The 14,244-nt window shown below is 35.5% G+C and overlaps 1 protein-coding gene across 1 annotated transcript in view; it reads right to left on the bottom strand.

Annotated features, from left to right (window-relative positions):
- Positions 1 to 13,935: 13,935 nt before the first annotated feature.
- The window catches only part of ZBTB10 (zinc finger and BTB domain containing 10), a 27,798-nt gene continuing 27,489 nt past the window's right edge, over positions 13,936 to 14,244 (bottom strand). Inside the window, exon 6 of the mRNA XM_068984000.1 lies at positions 13,936 to 14,241. Within this exon, the coding sequence (XP_068840101.1) occupies positions 13,936 to 14,241 (306 nt within the window). The remainder of the gene's footprint in view (positions 14,242 to 14,244) is intronic.

Here is a 14,244-nt window from a genome sequence, read left to right as displayed (position 1 = left end):
ATACTGTTACTAGCAATTATCTTATAGTGTTATTTTCTCTTCAAGGATGGATTTTAAAATAGAAATACTTTGGTGTGTTTGAATAGCTTATGCTAATTAACCACTGTAGAATACAGCAGCATATATGATAATTTAGATCACTGTTTACCAAAGAAAGAACAAAGGGTCTCTAATAGAGCTAAAGAAACAGACATGAACTGAATGATGATAATATCTAATATACCTAGTAGACTGGATTCATTAAAAGAAAACACTCTTTAGTTTCCAAAGTTACCTGCTCAAACAAGTGAAGTTCCTATGAAATCCTATAGTTTACTCTGAAACCTTTTTACATCATGTCTACAGATCATGAAAACTTTTGTTAAGGAATACTCTTTTCAATACATTTTGCTTCATAAGACTTATATAAAAGTCCCTCTAATGTCCATGAGACAGACACATAAATGACTTATACTTTTACTTTTCAGAAGCTTTGGAAAAGCTTTCAACTCTGGAACTAAACTATAAAAGGTCTTAAATATATACCATATTCTAATTATTAATCCTACAATGAAAATACTTTGAACATACTTGAATTATTATGATGGGACTCAATTTCAAGTGCTTACAATTTTCTTTAACAGCATAAGTTTTGCTTTCTGCGTGGTGTGTGTTAAGTCGCTCAGCTGTGTCCGACTCTGTGACCCCACAGACTATACCCTGTCAGGCTCCTCTGTCCATGGGGATTCTCCAGGCAAGAATACTGGAGTGGGTTGCCATGCCCTCCTCCAGGGGTATCTTCCCAGCCCAGGGATTAAACCCAGGTCTCCCCCATTGCAGGAAGATTCCTTACCATCTGAGCTACTAGGGGAGCCCAACAGTCTCTAAGAAAATACACCATACCAGATTTTGCCTTTGCAGTTGCCTCATTATTCATCTCCAACAATTAATTATACTAATATACTAATAAAGGTGGAAATATAAGACGGTTGATGACTTATCCTGATGGCTCAGTGGTAAAGAATCTTTTGCCAATGCAGAAGACATGGGTTCAATCCCAGATCCAGGAAGATACCACATGCCACAGTACAACTAAACCAGTGTGCCCCAACTATTGAGCCTGTGGCTCTAGAGCCTGGGAGCTACAACTCTAGAAGCCCTCACTCCCCACAATCTGTGCTCCCAGAAGAGAAGCCACCACAGTGCAACAAAGAGTAGCTCCTCTTTGCCAAAGCTAGAGAAAGTACATGTGCAGCAATGAAGACCCAGCACAGCCAAAAATGAATAAATGAATGAATGAACAAAAATATTTTAAAAAGATTCTATTTAAAAAGCAGGACATTAATGGCAATATGGTATGTTGGAAACTTTCTCAAATCTGATTTTTCAAGTCTCTTCACTTTCATTATATGCAGAAAATGGACTTTTACAGTGGCCAACTATACAATGCAAATTTATTCATTTTTGCCTGCAAATTACATTGCATCATTTAAGCTTAGTTTCCAAAAAAACTAAAAAACCCCTGCCATTCTGAGGTCTAGATTAGAGTTACGATGATACTATAAAGAAACTGCTCACATTAAGGTTTATAACAAACTGTCACGATGTCAGTGAGAAATGCTTAAAAGGTGAAAACATGCCCCTTTCTTTCTCATATCCACAAATGATGAAAAATTGCAAAGAAATTCATTACCTACACAGGCAAAATGTCCTCAGATCCTCAGCTCATATTCCTGTATTTTGTGCTGAAACAAAGATACAGCAGTAACTTTCAAACAGCATGCAGTAAACCTTACAAAATGCATTCTGGATAACTATTTTTATGGATATTCCCAACTCATGTATTTTTAGAGTTCACACACTGAGAAGAAACATTATGCCAATGAGCATTCAATAATTTTGGGACTTGAACTGGCTACCTAATAAAGACAATATTCCCAGTTCTCCATCTTGGTGACAAAAATGCACCAGGACTGTACTTGGTAATCTTTTTCAAACTAAGTATGAAAATAACAAATTAGCCATAATTGTAAATCTATCCTGCTGCTTAGGGAGAGGGATGGCTTGGGCCTGAAGGACCTGAAGTTTTATAAGAATTTAATAAAAATATTTCTCACTGCTTTTAGAATATGATCTGAAATGCAATTAAAGGAAAAAATTACTCATCTCCCTTGTAATACATTTTCTAAAGGGAGTTCAATCATTAAATTTATACAATAAAATTGTATTGCATTAAGAAATCAATTAATTATGAATTCTTGAAAGCCTAGGATTAAGTAACATTTAAATTTTTATATCAAGCTGCAAACTTAATCTTATCTTGGAGAAGCAAGTTTAATCTTAAGTGTTATATACCAGTGCCAGCAAATTAATATTCTACTTTACAAGAAATATTTCTGGGTACTTTGTGAAGTCTTTTTTTGGACATCGGTTTTTCATACTAGGTATTTGATTCTTAGCTCTAAAAATGAAGAATGAAACATTAAACTGGAAAAGAATGAACAGTATGGATTTTTGCCTTTATACTTACAGGACAGAAAACAGTATGTTTTCTAGGAGAAAAAACTTAAGGCCCTAGGTAGTCCTAAAATATAATGTACTTTCTTCTCAGTTTCCACAGTTACATGGGGCATTATGTGGATTTCATGTGGCACTGGAAGAGGGAATAAGCAAACTTCAACTCAACTCAGTTTAGAGAACTAACAGAAGGATCACAACCTAACACAGATGCTCTGAGCTTGAGATGAACACTGATGGCATCAGTTCAAGCAGAGACTGGATAACAAATGTGTATGTTTTTCTCAGGTCCCTTCAGTCTGAACGTTTTATTAGTCTGCATAGTTAAGAGATACATACATATTGATATGACATGATCAAGTCAGCTAGACATCACCTCATCAAATTGTGTTTACATGGCCAGCATACATTGAATAGCTTCAAAAAAATCAAGGCTGTAATTTTTCTAAAAGTAACTTTGCTATGATCATGATAAGACTCCATACACCCAAAATGTAAATCTAAAGACCCTCACGGTCATCCACGAGAAACTGAAGAACAGTGATCCAAATTAGAATGTGATTGAAAATCTTCTGTGGATCAAACAATGCACAGTGTCATTTCAACAAATACTTGTAAACTCTGGACAGAGGTCAACCAAGGTTTAAGTCACTGTGATCATTTGTAATTAAGAACACCATGGGCAGAGGAGCATGGCAGGCTCCAGTCCATGGGGCTTTTGCAAAGAGTTGAACACGCTTGAGCAATTGAGCACACACACACTCACCGGCCCCCATGGGAAAGAACACTGAGAGAGCTCTGCAAAGAAAAGAATATTGATGCATACAGGGTCAAATAAGAGAACAGATGTGTGAAGGAAATTAGTCACTAACAGTATGAAATGATGCAGAGGTGGGGCTCTGGCAACTTCATTAGTGGCCTTTAAGAAAGTAGTTTTAAATACTGAATTTGCATTCTAGGGTGCAGTGGGTTGAGGAGTGAATAGGATGCCCAGATAAGAACCCCTGCTGTCATCTCAAATGACTATGTTCTTCTCAGAGTTCCATCACTTTCTAGATATATTTGACACACTTGATGGGACAGTACCACATTAACAGAGCAACAAAACTTTTTCCAAATCTCTTAAAATCAGACCATCTGTTGTGATTAATTTTAACCTTGAGGAAAGACTCTTGGAACTATTTTAGACCAATGCTGAAAATGTGTTTGAAGAGAAATTTTGACTAGTAATTGTCCTCAGTTATTTGTTCATTTGCCATGTACTTGAGTCTACTACAAGAGACTGAGCAATGCAAAGAGAAGTGTCCTCAATGGGGCTCGTAACGGGGAATTAAATGTGTGTGAAACAATGACACAGGCTTCTGGTTCAGTATGAGTCTTTAGTTTGGGAAATTTTCTTTAGCTTCATAGAATGTTTTTCAGGTCACATATCTGGGGTCAGTTACTCACAAGCTTAGTATTTTCAAACTGTGTCCAAGATGACTCACAAGTCTAATTGACTTAAGTACACCTTTTTAAAGTGTAGACTCCTAGCTTACATTCTAAAGGCTATGGAAACTCAATGTCGTATATGTATAAAAGAATCTTATAGGGTAAAGGTAGAATTAAATGGCAATAAAAGTCTAATTTAGAAGTATACATACTTTTATCAGCAAGTTAAAATCTCCTCTTCTTAAAGCTCTGAATATATTTCTGAATTTGACATATTCTCTCTTATTTGGGCTTCCCTGGTGGCTCAGCTGGTAATGAATCCACCTGCAATGTGGGAGACCTGGTTTCAATCCCTGGGTTGGGAAGATCCCCTGGAGAAGGGAATGGCTACCTACACCAGTATTCTGGCATGGAGAATTTCATGGACTTGACTGTACAGTCCATAGCGTTGCAAAGAGCTGGGCACAACTGAGCAACTTTCACTTTTCTCTCATTTAGCAACTAGGGAATGGAGGGGACACTCTGCATACTGGGATATATTTATTGGATTTCCTGTTAAAATCTTTTTGCTTCATCACAGCCAAGGTGGTATCTAAAACCGTGCCATAGGAGGACTTCACTGGCAGTCCAGTGGTTAAGACTCCGTCTTGCAATGCAAGGAGGGTGGGGGTTCAGTGCTTAGTTGAGGAGTTAAGATCCCACATGCCTAGTGGCCAAAAAAAACTGTGAAAACGTAAGCAATATTTTAACAAATTTAATCAAGACTTTAAAAATAGTCCACATTGTGACTTTACTGGTGGCCTAGTGGGTTTAAGAATCCATCTGCCAATGCAGGGAATGTGGATTAGATCCCGGGTCTGGGAAGATTCCAGCTACCAAGCTTCTGTACTCTAGGGCCATGAGCCCCAACTACTGAGCCCGTGTGCCCAACTAATGAAGCTAGCGAGCCTAGACCCTGTGCTCTGTAACGAGAAGCCACCACAAGGAGAAGCCATGCACTGCAGTGAAGAGAGCCCCTGCTTGCTGCAACCACAGAAAGCCTGCGCAAAGCAACAAAGACCCAATACAGCCAAAAACAAATAAATAGAAAATAAAACACAGTAAACAAAAAAAAATTTTTAAGGTTTATATCAAAAAATCCTGTAAAATAAAATGGTGCCGTCGAAGTGTTATATCCTGTTTGTTACCCCAGATTTGTAATCCTAGAAAGGAAATAATTCATTGATGTTAAGAAGGCACATCCTTCCTCAGTATAGATACTGATGGATTTACTGTTTGGCCCTATACAGAAAAGATCTGCTGACTCCTATTAAAGATTATCAGAATACAGACTGAAAAGCAAACTGTAAAATATACAACACACATAGATATGGAATATGAATTAGATGATAGGAATCTTGAGTGAGGTGAGATTAATTTTAGTGATGCATCAAGATGCCAGACTTCCCTGGTGGCTCAGACGGTAAAGCATCTCCCTACAATGTGGGAGACCCAGATTCGATCCCTGGGTTGGGAAGATCCATTGGAGAAGGAAATGGCAAGCCACTCATCAGTACTCTTGCCTGGAAAATCCCATGGATGGAGGAGCCTGGTAGGCTATACTCCACAGGGTTGCAGAGAGTCAGGCACGACTGAGCGACTTCACTTCATTTAAATATGCCATTAAAAAAAAAAAAAAAGTACATCAAAATTAAGTAGAAATCTTAAGCTATTTAAGAATAACTTGGGGTGGGGGCATGGAAGAATATAGAAGCTTGTGATTTCACCCTTTGAGGAGAGGTGATGTTCTTTCCCTATTCAAAAAATGTGGAATGAACATCAGCCCCAAGTTCCTGCAATCGAGTGAACAACTTTTATTGGATAAGAGAGCTCTAGGTAGTCATTTCATCATCTAGTTCCCCCTAACACTACAGAGACTCTACACTAAGGTGTCCGTTTCCCTGAGTACAGTTGGGTCTTCTGAAAAAAAGAAGAGCCTGTCTACTACAGACTTGTCCAGTATAGCTGACAAAGAAGTGGGAGGCACGTAGAAAGTAGTAAATTTTCAAGGTGAAAGTATTCTCCTTTTTATTACATTGAAAAGGAAGAAGGCAAAGTGCTGTGTATGCATTACTAACTTAATCTGCACTATTTTATATTTTCAGCCATTCGACCCTTCCACTAAATCACTCCTTTTAAAAATCACTGAAATTAAAGGCCTCTTTGATAAAAGTTCCCTGATTGTCTAACTTTGCATCTTTTCCCATCCCAAATGGTTGACAGTAAAATAGTGAACAGTGTGACCCCATTATCCATCATGGGTAATCATTTTCTCACAAACTGGTATTCAGTATATCTGCTGAACACATGTATGACCAAAGAAGAAGAGAGTCCATTGGCTGAATGGGAACTTACATTTTGAGTATGGTATAGGTCACCAGTAGTAACAGTAGTAACAAAGAAGGCCAGCAAACAGACTAGGGTGCCCCAAAGTCAGCGACCTTCAGAAGGCAGGAACACAGCAAAAGTTTAGGATGATTAATGGCTCAAAAAAAACTGCCTTAAGTCTAAGGTAGGACTCCAAGGTAAATGCCCCAAAGCCTATGAAATAATAAAATCTTATAAGGAAGCAAATTTAAGACTACCAACTGAAGAAAAATTATACCTACATATATAAAATTCTAACTGTTTACCTAGAGCTAAAGTAATTCTTGGACTTCCCTCGTGGCTCAGACAGTAAAGAGTCTGCCTGCAATGCAGGAGACCTGGGTTCAGTTCCTGGGTTGGGAAGACCCCCAGGAGAAGTAAATGGCAATCCACTCCAGTATTCTTGCCTGGAAAATCCCAAGGATGGAGGAGCATGGCAGGCTACAGTCCATAGGGTCGCAGTCAGACATAACTGAGCAACTAACACACACAAAGTAATTCTTAAAATAAGTTAAGACCTTGGGTTAGAATTCTTGGAGGCTGATCCAATTCTCATAATTGCCATTCTCTGGAATGAGCTAATGATTTAAGTGGCAATTACTTGAAAATTTAGTGTGGTAAAACCTGCTTTGGGGAATCACTTATGTCTCTATGTAAATACTACCATCTCTGTTTAGGAATCCAGGAGCTACCAAAATTCAAGTAGATGACTAAGAACAAGGGACAGATAAACACATTTGTCTTTCCCACTATAAAATACAAATGCTAACACCCAACATGCCTCTTCACAAATACAAAATATTCTATCAGTAAATAAAACATCAGGTCCACACATCTTCATCTATACCACTGTTGCAGCCTACACTACATGAAGGAATAAACTTCAATAGGGTTTTCTTTCTAGTTTCTTCACATCTTCTTTATATACACTATTAAGATATTTAGATGTTAGTGGTGGCTATGCCAGTCATTAAAATTTTGCAGCAAGTATCTAATCTTGTTGCTTAAGTTATGGAGATGGTATAGCTTAAAAAAAAAAAACACCACTATTTGTATTGAGATCTCTATGGTAGTATTTGCCAAAGGTTGGGTTTGGTTATTACATCTTTGGGTACAGACACCTATACCCTAAGTACTTTCCGTAAAGCTAAACATGATTTTCTAAGTTTTAGCTGTGTCCATTTTGGTGTCAAAATGTGCTTCACGAGATATTTATACATAATTTTTAACAATGTTCTAAGAAAAACAAAAAGTTGATAACTACAATGGTACTGAAGGGTCCCTAGGGCCCAGTGTGACCTCACGTATCCTACGCATGGCACAACACAAACTAAAGAAAATTGACTTGAAAGCTGTATGCCATGAGATACTAGCAGGCAAAAGCCTTAAAAATATTATGTCTTTAATCATTTACTTAGGAAATAATTTTGAGCTCTATGCGCCAGGACTGTTATTTGAATATAATTTGTAGTCTTTAATTTCAAAAGTTTTCCCAAATGTTAAATATTTATTGAATGAATTTGTTACAGGTAAGATACTGAAAGTTGAAGAGCCCTGATCTAAAACTGACTGTAAAGTCATTGTAGTGACCTCCCTGGGAATCAATTCTGTATTGGTTAACTCTTGAATCTTTATAAAGTGTCTTTACTTCTAACAATTATTTTTAATAACTAATGAGACCATTTTATATACTGTCCTCTCAACAACTGTTGGGGATATGTTTCAAGAGGACTGTCTTTGCGTATCTTTCACTAAGACTAAAACATACCTAATTATGCTTGGAAGAGTAGTACTTTATTGCCAAACTGACTGTTGCGGGGGTGGGGGGGGGTTGGGAATTCAAAAGGTAGTAGTAATAGCATGTAAGGCACCATGCAACTACAGAACCTATATTTTATTCACTTTAACTTTCCTGTATTCCATTTTTAAATTTCCTTTAGTTCAGATAGTTGTTAAAATTCAAAAGAGCTTTAATTTTCTTATCTAATTACAGATCCAATCATTGAATTTCCTACACCATCTTCCAAACATTGGTCTGGATTTTTTGTGAAAAAGAAAAAAGTTCAAGTAACAATTTTTTCCATAAAGCTAAACATGATTTTCTAAGTTTTAGCTGTGTCCATTTTGGTGTCAAAATGTGCTTCATGAGATATTTATACATAATTTTTAACAATGGTCTAAGAAAAGCAAAAAGTTGATAACCACAATGGTTCAGGAAAATCACAACCAAAAAAAATCATTTTGAAATTGAAATTTTGGGTGAAGGGGTTGTTTTTTTCCCTCAAGTAATCCCCACTTCATCTTTTGTCCCAATCTTAACCCCTTGGAACAACAGAGAATATTAACTACACAAACCATTAGAATGTATCTCCTGCCACATGAGAGTTCTTTTAGAACTTTAAAGACACTAGGAATTGTATGCAATATGGGCATCCCCTCTTCATTTTCCAAACTAAATCAAAACTTTCATTTAATAATTAAAAGTCTGGGTATCCAGTCATTCTATGATTTCCTTTGTTCTATTACTTTAACACCATCACCACAAAAAAATGTTTTCTGTATTATTAAAGTTTCAAAGACTTGAAAGTTGTTAACCCATTAATCTGCTATATATGCAATAAATATAGGTGAAGTAGTTTACCTTTGCTTTTCAACCCATTTGTATGTACTTTCAGGGAAAATATTTCAATGTTTTCTACAACCTGTAGAGAATTCCAAAAGTAATACAGTTGAAAGACAAATGATATGCTGATTATAAATGACTGCTTTCTATTAATTACTAGGAGGTAGTTTGAGCCTTTTATGCACTTCTCATAAAAAGATAAACCTTAATATTCTACAATACAAAGGTATCTGAATTATACATAAGTCAAAGTTTAAAAAGGAGTTCCCATACCCAGTTAGTCTAAATTATTATCGTTAAAAGCAATCTGGATTAAATATCAGAGTCAACAAAATTCACAAAGCCAGAAGCAGTTCAGTGCTCACAAGTTTATATTTTTAGGTTTGATAAAGATTCATGTGTATTTTCTAAATACACAGACCAAAAAAAAAAAAACATTGTGGAAGTTTACATACATGTCTTAGGACACTTATACTAGGTAGGTAAATTACATTAAAAATTGGTCTTCGTAAAAGATCTTCCCAAAGAGCTTTTACAAACAGCAGGCAGAAAGTGTTCTTTTGTTTACAGTGTTTTTAAAATGCTGATTCTCCCATCTCATAATGGCCTCAACCAACCCTCTCCTTAATTCAACTTTGTTCTCAATAAGCAGCATACTCCAAATTTTAAGTACCCAATGTCATAAAATTCAGGGCTACAAAACATCTTGTAAAATGTGCTTATCCCTAAAACATTTTAAACTAAATATCTTGAATGGCTCAACTTCACTTGAAAGTAGGGATACAGCAGGGGGAAAAAAAACCTTTCCATTTAAAATCCTAAAGTGACTAAGAAAAAATACGCTAGTTAGTTCTAAGCATGTATATATGTACCATAGTTAAGTTTAAGGATCTGGGTGACTGAACGGCACAAAAATGGGTTCATATCTAATTCTTCAGTTAAAAATCATCCTTTTAAAATGAAAATGCTACAGCCAATTAATAGCATGTGCTACACTGAAGGGTATCTTGTTTATAGTCATGTGGTGTAACAATTGCTGTATTAGGAGGCAAGAGTAGTTAAGGACATTTGGGGGAGGAAGGATTAGACAGACACTCAAATTCCTAAGATAGCTGTTTTATATGGAAAATATGTCTCCACAGACAGACCACTTTAAAGAGCTAAAATCCTACAAAAGTAGGGGCAACAGAGCCCCCTAAACAGAGCATGGGCTTCAGAATCAGACCTGGTCAAAACCCAGCTCTACCTTGTAGTGACTGTTACATTAGTTCAAATAGGCAATCTCATGGAACCTTTCCTTGTCTATAAAATGGAGACAATAGCACCTACTTATAGGGGATTTGATAAGGTAAAGCGCAATGGCATGTGCAGGCACTAAAAAAAAGCTAGCTTTTGGAATTATTCAGAAAAATAACTTTTTCATCCTATGCTGACAATATCCTAAAAATGTATTAAGCTTATTGGTTTTAAATTTTATGGTTTTTAAGACCCATTTTCCATCACACTTTCCCCACTATTATACTAGTCATCAGGCCTTTTATAACACATTGTATTAATACAAATTTCTAAGCCCCAATTTTTTCATTCCGCGTTCTCTATTCCTCCAACCCTTTCCCCCCTTGGTTCTCATGTATTATTAAACAACTACGATGTGTCATGTCACTACTATGCACCAGGCAGGGTTCTAAGTGCTTTACATACATGAATAAACTTCTTCATCTCACTCTTCCTCAGCAGGATGGCTCTACCAAAAAACCAGCTCATGCTTTCCCCTCCGATTTCAAAGCTATGCATTATTGTTCCATTTTCCCTTATAATGTTTCTTTTCTTTTTTAGCTCTTAATTGCTAGGGTGCTGAAATTTAGCAAAATATCTAGTGAATGTGAAAAATAAGGGCCAATAACAATGAAAAAGCAGGGGCTGTACGGAACTGCCTGCCTCTGAGACGCCTAAGAAATAATACATGATATCTTGATTTATATGAGAGGGTCTGTTACTACAAAATGAATAGGAAATAAACAGTTTATACTCTCCCCCTTCATTAAATAAAAGATCTAAAATATTTTTCATTTAAAATACAAGTTACAAGAGAAAAATTCAGCAAATGTGTAACACATAATTCCGCCAGGGCGCCACAGACAAAATTACGAGTATTCCACTGTTACCTCTCTGAGACCAATCATGAGTTCTTAGTATCTATCAACTTCCTGAAACTGTACTGTAAGTCAGAAAAAGAATATACTTAAAAAAATAGAAACATCCAGTAGTATACCTTAGTACTAAACTATTTTTTTTAAAAAGACCCAGAAGGGAAAAGGCAGTCCCTTCAAGATCATGAAACAAAATAAGTTAGGCAGTCAGCAAGTAGAAAAATCTGTCAGTTCTGTTTCTGGTAAAATGTTTACTTTAAAAGAAGAAATTTTTATATAGGCTGAGGCTAATATATTCAAGAGTATAAACATTTTTCCTTTGGATTACCTTTCTAAAAACAAAGTCTTAAAGTATCATTATTTCAGTTGACTAAAAATATAGCCAAATCTGTCACAACACAACACAGAAGGTAATGGACAATAATTATAGAATATTTTAAATTAACAGTAACAAGCCATCTACATCAAACCTTGTTTCCAACTAAAACCAAAACAAAAGCACAACAATCCGTAGTGTACCAAGTGTGTATTTTCAATTTACTGTATGCAATCTAACAAAAATTTGGTCATAATTTACCAGATATACATAAACAATTTAAGTAGTAAAGAAAATCAGTTTAAAGAGAGTAAGTTCATATCTTAAGGAAAAGTAAAAGTACATTAAGAATGTAAAGCCAAGTCCAGTTTCTATGCAATAAGTGAACTGTAGTCTAATAAAGCAGATTTAGGTGATTTTCAGATATATATCTTTTCTCTTTAATATATATTTATATATAGACAGATCTACCAATTGTAAACTATGGTTTGTTTTAAAGGAGAGGGATAAATGGGATGAAAGAAATCTTTATACTATACTTACATATTCACAAAGCAGAACATTTTACGTTTAAAATACTTTTCCATTCATAGTATCTCTGCCCAACTAACGTCTACTTTGGACCCCACCAGAATTACGTTTTACTCATTTGTCTAGAACACTGAGAAAAAGATGTACTCTTCAGTCTTAAACAAAAACCAAACCAAAACTGTTCATGTCAGTTTTTCAGTTTTATAGAAACTATGATAAAGTTTAGGTGACAAATGATGCATCTCACCATGTAACTGTACTCTATCTTTGATTTATCCAAGCAGAAGCATCAATGTCTAATGTGAAACCATCTTTCTACTGAAATCAGAGACAGTAAGAAAGCCTGTCTCTTAAAAAACCCAGTCTTTTCAACTTTGATCAGATGGAGCACCAAAAGGATTATGTCTGTCAAAGTGTACTTAGCAATTTTTTCCACATGACTAGCATAATTTAGTTACCTGATATAAAATAGGAAAATATACTCAATTTCTATTTAAAAGAAAGCTGAAAATATGATATCCCTCAATCTTATATAATATACAGTATGTTCCTGATAAACATTGTGCATATTAATATCAACTATGTGAAATGCTGCTGTGAGTCAATCAGTTAATTCATTCATCAGACTAAATAAATCTGGCGATTTCAACTTAATACATCATCCCTTGTATCTCGAAGAATTTAGTGAACAGAATAATAAATTGTAAAGCCTCGCAATATTTTATTTGTAAGACCTTTGCAGATTGTTGAATCATGGTGACTACTAAAAAGACTATATATATATCAAGATGTAGTGATTTCAAGGAATTGAAAAATAAATTAATTATCTATCATAATTTCAAACCCTGAATACCCCATAAGTATGAAACAAAAGAGAATGCACTTTTTGTGTTCATTTTAATGATAAAAGGGCACAGGAGTAAAAACCTGATATTTCACTTATATTGCATAACAAGCTAACCAAACTGGACATGGAGGATAAATTATAAAACAAATCATTTCACTTATTATTTCTATGACTTTTCTTTCAATCAGACTTCTGTCTTTTCAAATAGGACTGAGGTATAGTACACTGGCAAAAATAAAAGGAAGCAAACAAGAGTAGTGCCAAAGTAACAGATACCCAAAACCAAATGCCTTGTCAGAAACGTCATATAGTAACCATTTATCAGATTAGAGCAGCAGGAGAAAGTTACTTTTAAATCATAATCATTTTAGTGGTATTTGTCAACCTCACCATGGTACTTTGCAACATCATTCTTCATTTATAAAGTAGTAAAATTCATGTCAGAAAGGAAAGGGGGAATGGAGGAAGTCAGTTAGTTCATTCCAATAAATTACCTCTCCAGTTCTTATAAACATGCCCATCAGCACAAAATTGAGAAATAATACCTAAGACTAGAAGAGACTTGGTTTAAGTTATGAAGCAAAATAAAGTGAAAAATACAGAAAAGTAGAACCAATGGGGTTGAAAAGGCCCCTCACTGAAAATCTGTATTAAAAAAAATAAAATTAATAAAAATAAAAATAGAAACAAAACTCTACTAGTACAAACTAGCCTGAGTGGTTTGATGGACAGAGTAATTAGGTCAACTGTCACTGTACTCTTAATAAATGAATTTTCTTCATTCATGTTAAAGTGGCACATGAATGTAAGCTTTTTTAAGAACAAGTATTATATTTTCAGAGGATCCAAATACTTACTGTATATCCTATAAATAAAAAATATTTTTACTTTGATAACTGACTGAAGATGTGTGAACTCCATGTAATTCAACCACAAGGTTGTTTGCTGTACAGTCCTGTGCAAATATAAAAAAAAAATTTTTTTTTTGCTATAAGGCTTTGACCCTACAGTTTTCACAGCAATGTAACTACCATCCAGCATGTACCATATTTTGCAAGCCTTCAAGTTCAACAATCCAAATTGTTGATTCATATTATGTCCAAATGCAGCATCCTTGAGGAGTATAGTAGGTCAGTTAGTCATCAAGAGACATACAAACATCTCCTGATTCATCCCATCGAGATGCATCATTCTGATCTTCTCCATCATCAACCAGCTCTTCATCAGCTTCTCCTCCACCGTTCCCCTCATATTCTTCATCCCGAGGGAAATCTGTATCCTGTCCCTGATCTACACCTTCTTGTCCTCCTGGTTGTGATTTATCTGCACAGTCTACACAAACACCATAGCGCCGAGATCCATGTCTTATTCCAACACTGGCTGCTAACATGAAGATCTTCTTACACACCATACATTTGTATTTTTTATCCTTTTTATGCACCTA

This window comes from Capricornis sumatraensis, chromosome 11 (assembly GCF_032405125.1).
Source record: "Capricornis sumatraensis isolate serow.1 chromosome 11, serow.2, whole genome shotgun sequence".
NCBI classification, from domain to species: Eukaryota; Metazoa; Chordata; class Mammalia; order Artiodactyla; family Bovidae; genus Capricornis; species Capricornis sumatraensis.
Note: the sequence above shows the minus strand (reverse complement) of the source record. Positions and strands in the feature narration are given on the sequence as shown.